Source organism: Rhinoraja longicauda, chromosome 21 (assembly GCF_053455715.1).
Source record: "Rhinoraja longicauda isolate Sanriku21f chromosome 21, sRhiLon1.1, whole genome shotgun sequence".
NCBI lineage: Eukaryota > Metazoa > Chordata > Chondrichthyes > Rajiformes > Arhynchobatidae > Rhinoraja > Rhinoraja longicauda.
The window spans coordinates 32,852,529-32,871,609 of record NC_135973.1 but is presented as its reverse complement, the minus strand read 5'-3'; the positions used below and the strand labels follow the sequence as shown (position 1 = coordinate 32,871,609).

Here is a 19,081-nt window from a genome sequence, read left to right as displayed (position 1 = left end):
TTTTCATCGATAAGGAGCACACACCTAAAAATGGACTATTCTCACTGTGAATTGGTATAGCTGTTGCTGTAAAAGCATTGTAGACTTTGTGAATTTTAATGTCAACAGATTACTGAATTGAGATGAAATTTCACAGCAATCTATCTGGACAAAAAAGTAAGTGAAAGTGTAGATAACAAGATTAAGAGACATTTTTAGTACTGCTCTGGATTTAGCACATACTTACACATTTCACTGTACATCCTCCGTATCCAATAATCTTCTTTAACTTTAGTATCGGGTCTGGCTGCAATCCCTGACAAAAATGGAATTGAATATATAACCTTGCAATAAACTGTAAACTTTCCAATGTTTAATCATGTAGAATTAATTTAAACAGACAATTCTGTAACTTTTATTTTGATTGCTTTAAAGCAACAAAAAAAAATCAAAATTATTATTTCTAAAGAAACAATTTGAATGAAAGTCACAGTTCAGATGTAATCCTGCCAGTTATACAAAAAGATATTGTATAAAAGAGAAAGAAGAACAGATTGAAACATGCAAAACATGATTAAAGATTGCTGTAGTTTGGAATGCCAAGGACAGCATCTCAAAGATTGTGGCATTAATCAAAAGCAAATTATAAACTTAAAATCAGTCTGAAGGGCCTCGACCAGAAACGTCACCCATTCCTTCTCTCCCAAGATGCTGCCAGACCCGATGAGTTACTCTAGCATTTTGTGTCTACATTCGATTTAACCAGCATCTGCAGTTTTTTTTTCATATATACTTAAGGTGACCCAATATTGCTCAGTCAAATGCATGTGGTAAGAGACTCCTCAACCTGCCAGATTATTCATTTTGAACAAATCCTTTCAAAGATATTCTAAAAACAATGTTATCCATTTTTGTTCATCCCCTGCTTAGCTCTCTTTAAGTGCAAAAATATATTGGAAATTGAACACCTGTCTGAAGAAAAACTCCATCAGCTTACCTTACGTTTTCTGAATTTTTCAGTGGAAAGCCTGGTGGGCGTAGAAACCTTAGTGCGTAGAGCCTAAAAAACAAAGTCAAAACGGTCTATATATTTCATGGAACACAAAAATGGATTGATGGTAGAGTTGCTACCTCACAGCGCCAGGGACCCGGGTTCGATTCTGACTCTAGTCTGCACAGAGTTTGTATGTTATCCCTGTGACTTTGTGGGTTTTCTCCAGGTACTCCCTTTTTCTCCCACATTCCAAAAATGTACAGGTTTGTAAGTTACTTGTTTTCGGTAAGTTGTACAATTGTCTCTAGTGCGTGCAGGTTAGCCAATGGGTGATCGCTGGTCGGTGCAGACTTGGGCCAAAGGGCCTGTTTCTACGCTGTATTTCTAAAGTCTAAACTTGCTGTATTCTTTTTGTGCTATGGAATAATCAATATTACAACCCTGGAATAAGAAAAAGTGTTTAAGAAACAATCTAATCATTTTTGATTTGATGTCCTAATCTCACTTGCAGTAGCTTTCACATGCCACCAGAAGACAAACTGCATCATTGTAGCATGTTTTTCAATTGCTGATCCAGTGTAGAAAATTGTACAATAACAGAGTTGTACTAAACAATTCTAAGATCTATCCATAATATAGCAAATCAGGATGTCTAGCTCTTGATCACAGCACTACTGCTGGAACAACAGAAATAACAGAATGCAAGATATCCCATAAATAGAGGTGTGTGTGTGTTTTGTGTGTGGGGGTGGAAGGGGAGGGGAAGGGATAAGGAAAACCTATCTTAAGAGACTCCTAATACTAAATATCAACCATCAGCAAATTATCAATGGCCAAGGAGACACAAATCTTCCCTCCCAAAAGCAAAATATAGCAGTCACTGAAAATGAGAAATAATAACAGAAATATTTCCAACAATTTGCTTTTAAAGTATTAGTCATAGAACTGTGCAACAGAGACAGGCCCTTCAGCCCATTTGTCTATGCTGATCAATTTCCTTTCATTCTTCCAAAGCAAAATAGATAACATCTACAGCACCTTAACCACCAACGCACCTGCTCCCCCTCAAACCACCTGCCCCCCCTTATCCTGTCAGCCCCTGCCTCAGTTCTCCCCAATCTCCACCACCGACCTCTCTGACCTCTTCACAGGAATAAAAACTGCCACCTGCTCTCTGGACCCCATCCCCTCCAGCTTTGTCAAGGCCTGCCTTCCTGCTCTCTCTCCACTTATCACTGCAACAATAAACTCCTCCCTGTCCACTGGCATCGTCCCGCCATCCCTCAAAATCGCTGCTGTCACCCCCATTCTGAAAAAACCTGGTCTAAACCCTGACACCCCAAACAACTTCAGACCAATCTCCAACCTACCCTTTCTGTCCAAAGTTTTGGAACGTGCTGTAGCTTCCCAACTCAAATACCACCTCTCTACCAATAACCTGTATGAAACTTTCCAATCCGGATTCCGCTCAAACCACTGTACTGAAACTGCGCTCCTCAAAATCACAAACAACATTCTCCTCTCCTCCGACGCTGGCAACCTCAACATCCTCATCCTACTTGACCTCAGCGCCGCCTTTGACACCATAAATCACTCCATTCTCCTCACCCGACTTGAAACCTCCCTTAACATCACCGGCACAGCCCTATCCTGGTTCAAATCTTACCTCTCTGACAGACACCAGTTCATCTCCATTAACAACTGTAAATCCCCCACCGCTCCCCTCCCCCCCCCCCCAAGGTGTCCCCCAAGGCTCAGTCCTTGGCCCCCTCCTCTTCATCCTCTACCTGTTCCCCCTTGGTCAATTAATCCGCCGTCATGGTCTCAACTTCCACTGCTTCGCCGATGATATCCAGCTCCTCATCTCCACCAAGTCAATCTCCTCCACCACACACTCTACACTGACAAACTGCATTACTGAAATAAAATCTTGGCTTCAATCAAACTTCCTCAAACTCAATTGCAACAAATCTGAAATCATTATCATTGGTCCAAAAATGCTCACCAAATCCACCCAAAACTTCATCCTCAACATTGATGGTCTCCCAGTATCCACCTCACCTCACATCCGGAATCTTGGAATCATCCTTGATCAAACCCTCTCCTTCGACAAACACATCAAACACATCACAAAGACAGCCTTCTTCCACCTCAAAAACATTGCCCGTCTCCGTCCATCCCTCTCCTCCACAGCTGCAGAAACCCTCATCCACGCCTTCATCACCTCCCGTCTGGACTACTGCAACAGCCTCCTCTATGGCGCACCCTCAAAAATCATCAATAAACTTCAATACATTCAAAACTCTGCTGCCCGTCTACTCACACACACCTCGATACGTGACCATATCACCCCCGTCCTTTATAAACTCCACTGGCTCCCCATCCCCCAGAGAATCCAGTACAAAATCCTCCTCATAACCTACAAAGCCCTCCATAACCTGGCCCCATCCTACCTGACTGACCTCCTCCACAGGCACACTCCCACCTGCACCCTCCGCTCTGCCGCTGCCAATCTCCTATCCCCCCACATCCGGACTAAACTCAGATCCTGGGGGGACAGGGCTTTCTCCATCGCTGCTCCCACCCTATGGAACTCACTACCCCAAACCGTTAGAGACTCCCCCACACTCACCACATTCAAAACATCGCTGAAGTCTCACCTGTTCAGTACTGCCTTCAACCACTGAAGGTCACCTCACCTTCTGTCTCCTTTCTCTGTTCATTTATTTATTTACTTATTTATCTATTTATTCATTTCCCCTATGTTCTCAAAATCTCTGTAAAGCGTCTTTGAGTATATGAAAAGCGCTATATAAATAAAATGTATTATTATTATTATTATTATAATTTGTAATATTGGGCTAATACTATTTGTCTGCATTTGACCCACACCCCTCTAAATCCATCTTATCCACATATCTGCCAAAACCTATTTTAAAAGTTGTAATTGTATCCGCTTCCATAGTTTCATCTGGCAGCTCTTTCTAGATGTGGATAAGCTTCTGAATGAAAATGTTGTCCCTGAGGTCCTTCTAAAATCTCTCCACTCTCACATTAAGCCATGCTCTCTCGTTTTATAATTCTCTCCCCTAGAAAAAATGGGCATTCACCTTATCCATGTTCCTCATGATTTTGCACACCTCAGTAAGGTCACCCCTCAGTCTCTTTTGCTCCAATGGAAAAAGGTCATAGCATTTCCAACCTCTCCCTATAACTCACGTCCACCAGCCCGGGAAATAAGCTGGTGAATCTCTTTTGCCAAACATCTTCACCACACTATCCACCTGACTATGCATCTGCGTTCCCAGATCTCTCCATTCTGCAACACTCTCCAGGGCTGTACCATTTACTTTGCAAGCCCTGCCCTGGTTTGACATACCAAAGTGTAATTCATTTGTCATTCAATTTGCCATTATTTGGCCCACCTTCCCAACTGTTCTAGATCCTGAAGTAACTTAAATAACCTTCCTCACTTCGACCATACCATGTATTATGGTGTCATCTGCAAATTGTGAAAACAACATTAATCACACTATCATTCAAATCATTACTGAATATAACAAACAACAGTGGACCTAGCATCGATCCCTGCAACACTTCACTGGTCACAGGCCTCTAATTAAAAAAACAACCCTCCACAGTGAGCCTTTGACCCATTCCCCCAAGCCAATTTGGAATCCAGTTGGCTAACTCCATGCAGCCTTCCAAAGTAGCCTATCATGCAGCACCTTGTCAAAGGCCTTTCTAAAATCCATAAAATGTCCACTGCCCTACCCTCATCAATCGCCTTGGGGACATCTTAAAAAAAACCCTCAGAGTTTTGAGACACAATTTCCCACGCACACAGCCATGCTGACTATCCTATTCAGTTTGTGCCTATCCAAATGCTGGTAGATCCTATCCCTAAGAATCTTTCCAGCAGTTGTTTCACCAATGATATCAGCTCAATTGCCTGTAGTTCCCTGACTTGTCTTTGCTGCCCTTCTTAAATGAAGTTAAAGCTTGAGCCACCCTCCAGTCTTCCAAAACATCTGCAATTTCCTCCCTTGCTTCCTGCACAATTAAAAGAGGTACTTGGTTAGACCCTGAAGATTTATCCACCCTAATGTGCTTTAAAAGCACCAATACCATCGACGCTAAACTTATCTCACTTACTTATAATTCAAAATACCATAATATTATAATCTCAGATCATGCACCTTTAACATTCATGATTAAATTAAATGGAATGTCCGAGAAACAAGCATATTGGAGATTTAACCCACAAATTGTGAACGAAAAGTCATGCCAGGAATATATTATTAAACAGATTCAAATATTTTTTGAGGCAAATGACAACCCTGACACACCTATTTCTCTTATGTGGGAAACGTTTAAAGCGTATGTTCGAGGTACATTAATTTCTGCTCAAGCTTTTTACAATAAAGAGAACAGGATTAAGCAACAAACATTGGAAAGTGAAATCAAACAACTAGATATAGAAAATGCGAGAATGCCATCTACTCTAAAATATAATAAAATTGCGGTATTGAAATATAAATTAAATAAAATGTATTCAGAACAAGTAATAAAACTCTATCAAAAAACAAAACAATTACATTTTGAATTTGGAGACAAACCACAAAAACTATTAGCACGTCAGTTACGAAAAATGGAAGGGGAAAAAATAATTCATAAAATTAGAACAGAGACAGGAGAATTATTAAAAATGCCCAAGGACATAAATGATAGATTTCTCCAATATTATCAGAGCCTTTATTCAACTAAAACCGTAGCACAATCAGAAGGAATAGCAGACTTTTTAAAAAAATGTAATTTAAAAGGTTTAGATTCAAACGATAGAGAAGTATTAGAAAGGGAGATTACGACAAAGGATATTGAGGAGTCTATTGGTTCTTTAAAAAATGGTAAAGCAGTAGGACCAGATGGTTTAGGCTCCGAATTTTATAAAAAATTTTATGATTTGCTTAGCCCACGTTTACATAGACTGTATGAGTATATATATACTCAACAGAAACTTCCAGACACTCTAAATGAATCTATAATAACACTCATTCCTAAAGCTGATAAAGATCCGGAAGATCCGGGATCATACAGAGCAATTGCACTTTTAAATACAGATCAAAAAATTTTAACTAAAATACTAGCGTATAGATTAAGTACAGTGATGAATAAATTAATACACCCTGACCAAACAGGCTTCATTCAGAAACGATACTCATACTATAATCTAAGAAGATTATTTAATATTATATATTCCAAGAGAATTATTAATGAAGATCTAGCAATAATCTCACTTGATGCTGAAAAAGCATTTGATCAGGTTGAATGGTCTTATTTATTTTCGGTGATGGAAAATATGCAGCTAGGGGAGAAATTCTGTACATGGATAAAACTGTTATATACAAATCCCACGGCCAGAATATTTACAAACCAAAGGTTGTCATCGAAATTTAGCCTATCTAGAGGTTGTAGACAAGGATGCCCGTTATCCCCATTATTATTTGCGCTTGCTATTGAGCCACTGGCAGAAAGAGTTAGGGGGCATCCGGAAATACATGGATATAACACAAAGGACACAGTGAATAAAATTTCTCTATACGCAGATGACGTATTAATTTACATCACAAAACCAGAAATTAGTATTCCAAACCTATTAAAGCTAATAACCCAATTTGGTTCATTTTCAGGATACAGAATAAATTGGAATAAAAGCGAAATTATGCCAATAAGGGAACATAATAAACAGATAATACAACAATTTCCATTTAAAATAGTAAATGAAAAATTTAAATATCTAGGTATCTATGTAACTAAGATATATACATCATTATTTAAAGCAAATCTCCCCCCATTACTGAACAAACTACATAAGAATATTCAATATTGGAAAACACTCCCTATCTCAATGGTTGGCAAAATTAATGCCATAAAAATGATTTTTTTACCGCAAATATTATACCTTTTTCAGACAATTCCGATATATCTGACAAAAAATTTTTTTTAAAAATTGGACTCTATTGTTAATGATTTTATCTGGGATTATAAGAATCATAGGATAAACAAAAGACACTTGTGTAAATCAAAAATAAATGGAGGCCTGGCTTTACCCAATTTTTTGTTTTATTTCTGGGCAGTTAATATTAAAAATATGAATTTCTGGTTGGAAGAAATAGATCATCAACCAGACTGGTTAAAAATGGAAAAGGAAGATTGTTTACCTTTTGATATTGGTTCGATATTATTTGCTACGTCTAAATTAAACAAAAAAATTTATAGGGAAAACCCTATAATATTTAGTGCTACACGAATTTGGAAACAATTAAAAAAGACATTAAAATTAGATAATTTATCACTTTTTCTTCCAATTGTGAATAATCCTTTGTTTAAGCCTTCATGGGTAGACGGGGGTTTTACACAATGGAAGGATTATGGAATTAAAAATATGGGACAACTTTATAAGGAAGGCACCTTTCTGACATTTCAGGAGTTGCAACAGACTTATGGTCTTCGTGGAAATGATTATTTCAGATATCTTCAACTTAGAGATTATGTAAAATCGAACTCCCAAAATTTTCGAATTAGAAATTCAGAAATTCTTGATGAATGTTGGAACAAACATCCTAATACAGAAAAATTAATATCTTATATATATAATATCTTATTAGACAGTGACATTCCCTCCACGGACTTATACAGACAAAAATGGGAAAAAGAATTAAACCAAGTAATTACGAAAGATACTTGGGAAGAAAGTTTGCAACATATACATCAGTGTTCACTAAACGCCAGACATTCTCTAATACAATTTAAAGTAATACATAGGTTACACTATTCAAAAACAAAACTACATAAAATTTTCCAACATATCTCACCTAAATGTGATAAATGTCAACATTTAGAAGCTACATTATTTCATATGTTCGCAAACTGTATAAAAATTAAAAAATTCTGGGTAAATATTTTTAGCATAATATCTAAAGTAACCAGCACACAATTGGACCCAGATCCAAAATTAATTATACTCGGAATATTAGAATTAAATCAAACATTTAGAACAATACAAAGAAACTTTATGGATTATAGTTTAATAACGGGAAAAAAATTAATTCTAAAATTTTGGAAAGGCCCTACGGTCCCCACAATCAAAATGTGGATTATAGAAATGACGGAGACCTTAAACGTGGAAAGAATCAGATTTTCCCTGTTGGACAAACAGGAATTATTCATTGGAATATGGTCTCCTTTTATTGATTACTTAAAGGGTCAGAATGGTTCAGCACAGGAACCTGACTAGCACTCGGACTAAAGAATGGATGAAATGCTATACTTTGAAATGTACGTATATATCTCGAATGAAGTTTTTGTTATTTTAATAAATTTTTCCATTCTTCTTTAACTAACTTTTTCCTTATCTTTATAATTTGTTTTTGTTTTTGTTTTTATTTTGCTTCTCTCTCTTTTCTTTCTTTACTTCATCTATTTCTTTAGTTCTATCTAGTTTAAAAAAAAAAAGGGGGCAAAAGGTATTGGAGACAATATAATAATAATTGACAATATTATCAATTTAAAAATGTATGACTGTAAAGATGTACCTATCTCCAATAAAAAATTTATCTCAAAAATAAAAGCACCAATACCTTCTCCTTGGTGATTTGTGTATGATCTAACACATCACAACATCATACCTCAATTCCTTAGCTCCCATGATCTTCTCAGTAAAATCAGATGGAAGTATCACTTAATATTTCCTCCATCTTTTGATGTTTACATAAACCTGGCGATGGTGATGTTTCAGGGTACCTAATATTTCCCTAGCTACCCTTTTGCTCTTAATATACCTGTAAAATTTATTGGGATTTTCCTTTGTCTATCTGCCAGCTCCATATCATGTTCCCTTTTTGTCTTCCTGATTGCCTTCTTACGTGTACTCCTATACTTCTTAAATTAAAGAGGGATTATCTTAATCCCAATAACCCAATTCTGACATGTCTCTTTTCTGGCTAGAGTCTCAACATCTCACATTAAGCAGGGTTCCCTAAACCAGCCAGCCCTATCCTTCGCCCTAACAGGAACCTGCTTACCCTGCACTTTTACTAACTCACTTTTGAACACCTCCCATTTATGAATAGTCTCCTTACTAGAAACTCCTAATCGATCTCTGCAAGCACCCACCTAATGCTTCCAAACTCAGCCTTGCCCCAATTTAGGATTTTAATTTGTGGGCCAGTCCTATCCTCCTTCATAACTGCTTTATTCCCTTCTCCCTAGATTGTAGACGGTGAAAATGGACAAAAGAGAAACTGGACCAAATCTCTTTGCAGATTTGTTTCTAACATTTCTTTGACACATGGGAGGGTGCTATTCAGCTGCTGGCTAAAGATTAACAGATATATAAAAGCAGCAAATTTTTAATTGGGAAACTACAGTTTAGGTTTTTTCCTGTTGGTGACAAACTCTACATTTTTGCTAACAGGTCTACATGAAGAAAATCAATTAAATTACACAAGAGTATCTTTTTGTAGATTGCTTTAAATTTACACTGATCTAGCATTCACAAACTTTGAAGTTAAAATGAAAGTTCAAATAGATGCAACTCAAATATAATTGATACTTTTTACATCTCACCTCAGTGTCACTGCTAGCTCTGTGGATTACAGCTCTACCACCTTGATCCGCAAAAACATGAATTCCACCATCATCTGCTGGAACCACTTTCATACATTCAATACTTTTTGTGGTTTCATCATTCTCCCAGTCTCTGCTACCTCTATCATGATTGGGTGACAACGTTATATCCAAATGTATTTCCGGAATACTCGTAACGATCCGAGGGGAACTCCGATGCCTACACATTTCCTGAAAAAAGAAAAAAAATCATTAAGAGTAGGCAATCAGAGAGAAATTGTTTACTTTGTTAGAACATCCAATATGAAAACATTTTAAAGTATTTTGATACTCCCATTCAGGTAACAATCTGAGAATTAGGTGCATGTCTGATAACCTCTTCCCAGAACAGTAATCCAATTGAAGTGTCAGTTTTGGTAGTTTAGTTTCAGTTATGTAAATGACTTGGCCTGCCCAAAAGTGCTTGCTGAAGGTAATTGGGATCTCATTGCAGTGGAATGTTCACTTTTTCCCCCAGTTAATGTAAAAGATTTTGCCGAGAGCACCTTGAAATAACCGCTGAATGTCTCAGAAGCTTAGGTCTCCGAGGCATAAAGGGGGGTAACTGATCATTGCTTACCCAGTGGACCTTGGGTTTGTGCTAAGTCACAAGTCTTGACCTCTAAATACCCTTTTCCTGGCGGAAATGTCAAAGAATAATGTGTTGGATGTGGAAGCTGGTAGGGTGTAAGTTACAGACCAGGGTAACTCTATCCTTGTTCCATCTGGGGGGGGGGGGGGGGGGGGGGGGGGAAGAGGGGAAGCAAGAGCAGAACTCCGGGACAGAGGAAACATGGGTGAGAGATCCATCTATAACTGCAGTGTGGAAACCACTTTTAAAGAAAAAGGACATCTCGGATATCCTATAATGGAATGCCTCATCAGGGGAGCAAATGTGGTGGAGTCAGAGAAATTGAGAGTAGGGGATTGGAATTGGGTGGGAGGTATAGTCCAGGTAAATGTGGGAGTCGGTGGATTTATAGGAGAGTCCAGATAACTGGGATTCTGTGTTTACAGTAGAATATAGATAACTGTAGGAATCAGTGGGTTTATAGTGGAGTCAGAAAAACTGTTGGAGGCAGTTCAGACAGTAAGTGGACACTCCAGAATTCAGTTCTTGATATTGACTTCACACCTGGCTCCAGCCACAGACCTATTCATATTCCCAGCCCATGTCTCCGAGCTATTGGCTCTATTCCTGGCCCTGGCCACATATCTGCCTCAAATGAACAAATACAACTTTAAACTACAATCCCACAGTCTCTCAGGAAGACTTAAAATATCCTCTGGTACTTTCCAAGAAGATTTGGGGGTTTTGACCTTTGTTCTGCAGGGCTGTTTATTTCTCCAAGTAACATTTACCACTTTTCTAAAAGGTCGCCATTGCTTGTGAATTCTTTGGAATATCTTGAATTAGTAAAATATACTAAATAATTATAAATACTTTGTTACATAAAAATGGTAGCTCTATTTCAAAAATAATCTTCTGAAACCACTGAGAATCTTGATATCCCTTGTGCACGATTAGATACTGAATAAAAATGCTTAAGTATCCAGTCAGCAGAATGCCATTGCTTTGTCAGGTACTCACTGCTTCTGGGCTGGTAATTTGTTGAATGAGGGAAACTCTGTCTTTGACAGCTTTACTGACGCTCACTGTGTGAGAATTTGTTCTAATTGGAGTGCAATGTGTTGAATGACCTAGACAAGGCAAAATTAAAATATATATATATTATAAATGAAAACAAAGCACAAAGAGATGCAAGGTTTTGATGCAGATCAGAGACATCCAAGCAAAAGCAATCCTCTACCATTACACTGTGCTTTCTATCACAAAGTTCATTAGTTCTAGGAGAGACACATCAAGTCTACTCCACCACTCAATCATGGCTGATCTATCTTTCCCTCTCAATCCCATTCTCCTGCCTTCTCCCCAAAACCGCTGACACCCTTACTAATCAAGAATCTGTCAATCTCCACCTTAAAACTTTCCATGGACTTGGCCTCCACAGCCGCCTGTGATAATGAATTCCACAGATTCACCACCCTCCGAGTAAAGTAGTTCCTCCTCATTTCTTTTCTAAAGCTACAAACTTTTATTCTGAGGCTATGGCCTCTGATCATAGACTTTCCCACAAGTGGAAATAGCATCTCCACATTCACTCTATCCAGGCTTTTCACTATTCAGTATCTATTCACAAAATCAATTTTGGATGCAATTTGCCTTGCTTTAACTTTTTGAATGAATCTTCCATGTAACACCATGGTAAAGGCCTTATGAAATCCATGTAGACTACATCAACTGCACTCCTTCATCAAAACATTGTTATCTATTGAAAAATATTCAAATTGGTCTGAAGAAGGGCCTTAACCTGAAACATCACACATTCCTTTTCTCCAGATGCTGCCTGTCCCGCTGAGTTACTCCAACATTTTATGTCTATATTCAAATTGGTCAGGCAGGATGTATCCATCTCACAAACCCTACTGATTATCTATGATTAACCCCTGCCTTTTCAAGCATAATTTAATCTTGACCCTCAGTAGTTTTCCAATGAGTTCCCTAGATCCACTGGCCTATAGAGTCATACGGCAAAAGACACAGGCCCTGTGGCCCTTCTCGACCATGCTGATCAGGTGCCCCATCTAATCTAGTCCCAATGGCACATAATTGGTCCATGTCCCGATAAACCTGTTCTATCCGTGTACCTATCCAAGTGTCTTTTAAATGTTATTTTACCTGCCTCAACTACCTCCTCTGGCAGTTCATTCCATATACCCATCACCCTCTGAGTTAAAAGATTACCCCTCAGAATCCTATTAAATCTTTCACCTCCCTTCCTAAATCTATGTGTTCCGGTTCGTGCTTCCTTTCCCCCGGGTAATGGGCTCTGTGCATTCACCCTGTCAATTCCCCTCATGATTTTAAACACCTCTATATGGTCTGGTTGCCAGGAATCTATTCCTGCTGCCCTTCTTGAATAAAAAGATTACATTTGCTGTCCTCCAGTCCTTCTGACACCTCACTGTGGAGCAGCAAAGATGTAAAATATCTCTGTCACAGCAACAACAATAGCTTCCCTTGCCTCCTAGAATAACCTAGGACATATCGAATCATGCCCTGCTAATTTATCCAATCTTAAGATCACTAAAATATATAATACAGAAAACCTTCATTTTAACAGACCTTTATAACAGATTTTGGTTATAACGGACTGACCTGTCGAACCATCCCCGACTCGCTCTGCCAACCCAGCCCCAGCTTCTGATACCATCCCCAGCTCACAAGATGCACCGACGAGCCCTTCTTCGCCCACTGCACAGTCCGGTTGATGCGGCTGTTGTTGTGGTTCACGTTGCAGCCCCTGGGGACAGCGCTTTCTTCGGGCCGCTGCCACCAGCAGGACACCCTCGGTCACCATGGAACATCCTCCCCTCTCGCCGACTGCTGCTTCTTTCAATTGGCCATCGCTTTGTCCACGACCTCGCCCTCCCCCCCCCATTCCTCCTCCCCCTCTCGTTGCTCTGTCCATTCCGCCACTCCCTCCTCCTTCTCCCATCACTGACCATTCAGCCCCTCCCCCCGTCCTCCACCACCTCCTCCTCATTCTCCCCCCCCCGGAGTGGCTGACATACTCCACCTTGGAAGCGTGGAGCAGACAAAGCGACGGCCATCAGGTGATTGTTGAGAGGAGAGGGAACCCCACAGGGACCAAGCACGTCCTGTCGATGGCAGCGGCCTGAAGGAGGAGGTAATGGCCAGGGGCTACAACATGAACCACAACAGCCATCTCAATCGTACTGTGCAGCCCCTGGGAAAGAAAGGGTCACTGGTGCAGACCAGTGGCATCTGCACCCAGTTTTAAGGTGAAACGACACAAAGTACTGGTGTAACTCAGCAGTGAATCAGTGTAAAGAAGGGTCCCGACATCCTATCCATGTTCTCTAGAGGTGCCTGAGCTGCTGAGTTCCTCATGCTCTTCGTGTCATTTTGTGTATCAGCCATTATCTGCAGTTGTTTCAACTACATACCATGATAACACCTTACTCGGTTATTGCAGACAATCAATAATAATAATCGACACTCCCCCCCACCCATGCAGTCCGTTATAACAAGGATTTACTGTATCTCCTTTTCAAATTATGCAATTTCATCATTCCTTTCACTGAATTCACCAGCTTCAACATCCTTCTCCTTAGTAAATAAAAATGAAAAGTATTCATTTAACATGTCACCAACACATTGCGATACCATGCATCGATTACCATTTTCGTCCCGAATGGGTCCTGCTCTTTCATGGTTATCCTCTTGCCTTTAACATACTTATAAAAAGCTTTACAGTCTTCTTTTATCCAGTCCATCAGTGATATTTCATTCTCCTCTTTAACTCCCCTCCCAAGACTTTCCATATTTTTGGTGAGTCCCCAGATTTCAGCTCTATAACTGTCACCTGGTTCCTTTTTTGCCTTTATCCGGCCCTTGATTGACCTTGATATCCAGAGTACCTTTTCCTTTCATTCTGAGGGGAACACATTGGCCCTGAACTCTTAATTACTCATTTTAATGCTTCCCATTTGTAGACCTATCTGCAAGTAGCTACTTCCAAGTCCACTTTGCCAGATCTATTCTGAGGATCTTGAAATCAGCCTTTCCCTCACATTCAGGATCTTAATTTGCATGGTTACCTTGAAACTTGAGAGTTAAGGCCATTAGCCCTAGAATGTTCTCCCAGTGACACTCCCACTAGTTGCCCTCCAATATTCCTTAAAGTTTAAGTCATGTATTGCCCCTTCGCCAGTTGAACTTTCTATGTACTGGTTCAAAAACTCCCCTGAATGCACTTTAAAAATTTCATTGCTCTATGCTTTTCTCACTAAAACAGTCCCAGTTGATATTGGGGCAAGTTGAAGACTCCTGCTGTAATAACCTTGTCACTCCTACTTCGCTCTGTAATTTATCCATATATGTTTGTCTATCTATTCATATGGCCTTATTTGAAGAGTCTTCAAGGATATCTCTCCCATTATTGCATTAATGGATTCCTTAATCAATATTGCAATGCCACCTTCTCCTTTATATCCCTCCTTTCCCCTCATGTTGAGTTGTAAGTCCTACCCAATCTTCCACCATTTTACCATGTGCTGGTCAATGCTCTAGGTTTGTTTGCCTTACTAGTCAGATTCTTTGATTCAAAATAAATACAATTTAGTCTTGCATTCCTCACATATAATCTAATCTATCTCTCCAAGTCTTTATCTGGCTCTCCAAGTTCATATTGTATCTTCTTTTTACCCATGTTGCTCGTACCAATATGGACCACGGCCTTTATCTGTTTACCCTCCCCTTTTTCAATGTAATAGTCATGGAGACATCCTTGACCCTCACACCAGAGGGGCAACATACGATTTGGGTGTCTTGTTTGTGGCCACACAAATATTTGTCCGTTCCCCTTACATTTGAATTCCCAATTACCCTAGTTCTCCTATCTTTTTTTTATCCATTCCAGTGCAGCAGAGCCAGCTGTCATGCCACAAACTTGTTGGTCACTGCTCCCCCCCCCCCCCCCCCCCCCCCCCGAGAGCCCATCCCCGCTCTTATGTGTCCGAGAGGGGCATGGCCATGGATGATTCCTGCACTATCTACTCTTCTGCTCTGCTCGATAGTCGCCAATTGCTTTTCTGCCTATGTAGCAATTGTGGGATGAACAGCTCACTAAACCTGTATCCATAATGCCCTCAATATCCCATAAGCTTTATAGGGAATCCAGCCATCCAGTATGGTCAGTCAAATGTTACAGCTGGCCATACTTCCCACATACATGGTTGCCAAGAATACTTCCAGTATCCCCGATTTCCCTAAGAGCACATGTGGTCGAGTTCTCCATGGATTACTATTGAATGACCATAGTTCTCCAAATTAAGTGGGGGTAATTAATTATGAAAGAGCTTTATTCCATTCTAAGCACATCTATTACAAACTAGATTCCCTATCTTTACTTAGTCCTTTGCAATGTCAAAACTTTGAAAATTATGGTGACAGTAAAAGAACTAACAATATAAAACCTTAAGATCTTTGAAATACTTCATTTATCTTTAAATTAAATTAACAGCATTTCTAACCTGTTTTATGTGGGCTTGTGTGTCCCTTCTGAATTGAGTCGTATGGCATCTTAACTCCATCTGAAGGAAATCTGAAGATAAACATATAAATGAAATTATATCTCAGTGCAGCAACATAAAGCCAAATGGATTAAGTCAGAATTTCCTTTTTAAAAAGTTTAGATTTCCTGCAATTTGTGTTGGTTTTTCTGCATGCACTACGTGGAACAAAATATAATTAATCCTTTTTACACAGATGTACTTTAGCGTTAAGTGAACTGTAGAGTTTCTGTGAAGAAAATCTTTTAGAGTCAGCCAAGAAGGCAATGGCAAAATAAGATTGGTCCTCTTGTCTTGACTTTTTTTTACTATCGAGCACCAGAAACCGAGAAAACTACGACATTCAGTTAAATGAACAAATTCACATTAATGTAATTAATTGAATTAACTAAATAGTAAACAGCAAATCACGACTCATTGCTCAAGGTGAATCTCAGGTTAATTGTGAAAATCAATGGGTTAGAGTGGATTGCCCAATGCACTTGCCTATTTGGCACATTTAACCACCATCGCAACCAATCCCCATTCCTAAATGCACAAGCAACAAAAATTAATATCCTGTTATACACCCCTGTGAACTCCTGCAGCCCAACAGCTTTGATGAATTGTACATTACTGTGATTCCCCTGAAGATGTCTTTGAGCTATGCCTCTTCCCTAACTAAACCAGGGTGTATTAAGAACAGACAATGCTGGAGATACTCAGCAAGCCAGGCAACAACTGTGGAGAGAGAAACAAATTTCAGATTTTCAGCAACTGAATTGTTTTGCGTCCCACAATTCGTTTTGTTGCTTTATTTCCATCTCTGTCCTAATTCATGAACATTTACTTATATCTCTTCCAGACAACTCCACTATGATTAGTAAACATTGGCCACCATCTCTTAGATGGTGCCAACTAGAGTGTCATCTAGCTCTCTGAGTCTCCACTGTTTCACATTCCCCTTATTATCTCATAAATTAAAAAAATAGTAACTGCAGATGCTAGAAATCTGAAATGAAACAGAAAATGCTGGAAACACTCAGCAGATTCACAGCATCTGTGAAAAGAGAAACAGACTTAATGTTTCATGATGAAAACTCTGTCAGAATTGTTTTTGTTCTCTTCGGCCCTCTCCCTTTTTAAAACATCTTTGTTTTATTTTACTTTTCCAGTTCTGATGAAATGTCACCAACTTTGGAACATTAACTCTTTTTCTTCCATAACAGGTGCTGCCTGACTTCCCAAGTAGTTTATTTAAAGCTACAACTATATTTTTACTTTTAGAGAAAGTCAGTGACTCTGGTCTCAAGTTTTAGATTGCCTTAATAAGCGTCACTTAATCCATACCTACACCTTCACTACCCATCATGAAGTTAATTTCTTTGCCTAATTTCTGGGTTAATCCTCCTAATAATTCATTTTTTGTTAAGATCAGCACTGCAGTACTTGGGACAGTTTTCTGTATTAAAGGCTTCATATTTGATGCAAATTTCAAATTGCAGATCCAAAGATGGCACGTGGAAATTCATGGTCACATTCTAGGATACCAAACTCATGTCATCCTCAGTCAGTGCTCCATCCTTACTCAATCCCTTTTATAAAATATCAGTCAGCTGAGACAGTCACATACCACCACAATGAAAGAGGAACTAGACAGGGGTAGCAGGGTTTGGTTGCAAGTAGACCATGGTGTTTCTCTTCTTCAACCAACATAAACAAGTAGTAGATTTTCTGATGTTTTTTTAAATAAAACATCACGTGACCACAGTATTTCCTCTTAATGCACAGTGAAGCTGACCTGATATAATCATAAATATCGTGCCAGTTTTCTCCTTTGGGCACAAGAAAAGCCATATCTCTTGGTATTGGAGATACATCATGTAATACCAGTCCTGCCCGATTAGCCTTATGGGCTGTCACACCTGAAATTTATAAATGAAGAATTATATGCAGAAGTGGCACATACTGACACAGTTCAGATGTCTTTCATCACTTACCATTGACCTTTGCTTTCAGAAACTATAAATGAGGACCCAAGACTTGTTTCGAAAGGAAGTGAATACTGTCATGTTTACTTTTGGTCCACCTATATGTCACAACTCCAAATCCCCAGTTTGCGGATGACACAAAGCTGGGTGGCAGTGTGAGCTGCGAGGAGTATGCTATGAGGCTGCAGGGTGACTTGGATAGGTTGGGTGAGTGAGCAGATGCAGTATAATGTGGATAAATGTGAGGTTATCCACTTTGGTAGCAAGAACAAGACAGCACATTATTGTCTAAATGGTTAGGAAAGAACGGCAGATGCTGGTTTAAATTGAAGGTAGACTCAAAATGTTGGAGTAACTCAGTGGGATAGCCAGCATCTCTGGAGAGAAGAAATAATGTCTCCCATCCAAAGACGTACAGGTATGTAGGTTAATTGGCTGGGTAAATGTAAAAATTGTCCCTAGTGGGTGTAGGATAGTGTTAATGTACGGGGATCGCTGGGCGGCACGGACTTGGAGGGCCGAAAAGGCCTGTTTCCGGCTGTATATATATGATATGATATGATATGATATGATTCCTTCTCTCCAGAGATACTGTCTGTCCCGCTGAGTTACTCCAGCATTTTGTGTCTACCTATTATCTGAAAGGTGTCAGATTAGGAAAATGGGAGGTGCAACGAGACCTGGGTGTCTTTGTACATCAGTCACTGAAAGTAAGCATGCAGGTACAGCAGGCACAGCAGGCAGTGAAGAAAGCTCATGGCATGTTGGCCTTCATAGCGAGAGGATTTGAATACACGAGCAAGGCGGTCCCACCGGAGTTGTGGTCAGGTGAGACCACACCTGGAGTATTGTGTGCAGTTTTGGTCTCCTAATTTGAGGAAGGACATTCTTGCTATTGAGGGAGTACCGCGTAGGTTCACCAGGTTAATTCCCGGGATGGCAGGACTGACATATGATAGAAGAATGGGTCGACTGGGCTTATATTCACTGGAATTTAGAAGGATGAGAGAGGATCTTATAGAAACATATAAAATTCTTAAGGGATTGAACAGACTAGATACAGGAAAAAATTTCCCGATGTTGGGGGAGTCCAGAACCAGGGGTCACAGATTAAGAATAAGGGGTAGGCCATTTAGGACTAAGATGAGGAAAAACTTTTTCACCCAGAGTTGTGAATCTGTGGAATTCTCTGCCACAGAAGGCAGTGGAGGCCAATTCACTGGATGTTTACAAGAGAGAGTTAGATATAGCTCTTAGGGCTAACAGAATCAAGGGATATGGGGAGAAAGCAGGAACGGAGTACTGATCAGCC

The 19,081-nt window shown here is 39.6% G+C and overlaps 1 protein-coding gene across 1 annotated transcript in view; it reads right to left on the bottom strand.

The window, feature by feature from the left end:
- wdr90 (WD repeat domain 90) overlaps positions 1–19,081 on the bottom strand; it is an 81,007-nt gene that overhangs the window by 49,239 nt on the left and 12,687 nt on the right. The window contains exons 7-12 of the mRNA XM_078418268.1: positions 17,580–17,703; positions 15,761–15,831; positions 11,232–11,341; positions 9,602–9,832; positions 977–1,039; positions 227–295 (exon numbers count right to left, since the gene is read on the bottom strand). Of these exons, the coding sequence (XP_078274394.1) occupies positions 227–295; positions 977–1,039; positions 9,602–9,832; positions 11,232–11,341; positions 15,761–15,831; positions 17,580–17,703 (668 nt within the window). The remainder of the gene's footprint in view (positions 1–226; positions 296–976; positions 1,040–9,601; positions 9,833–11,231; positions 11,342–15,760; positions 15,832–17,579; positions 17,704–19,081) is intronic.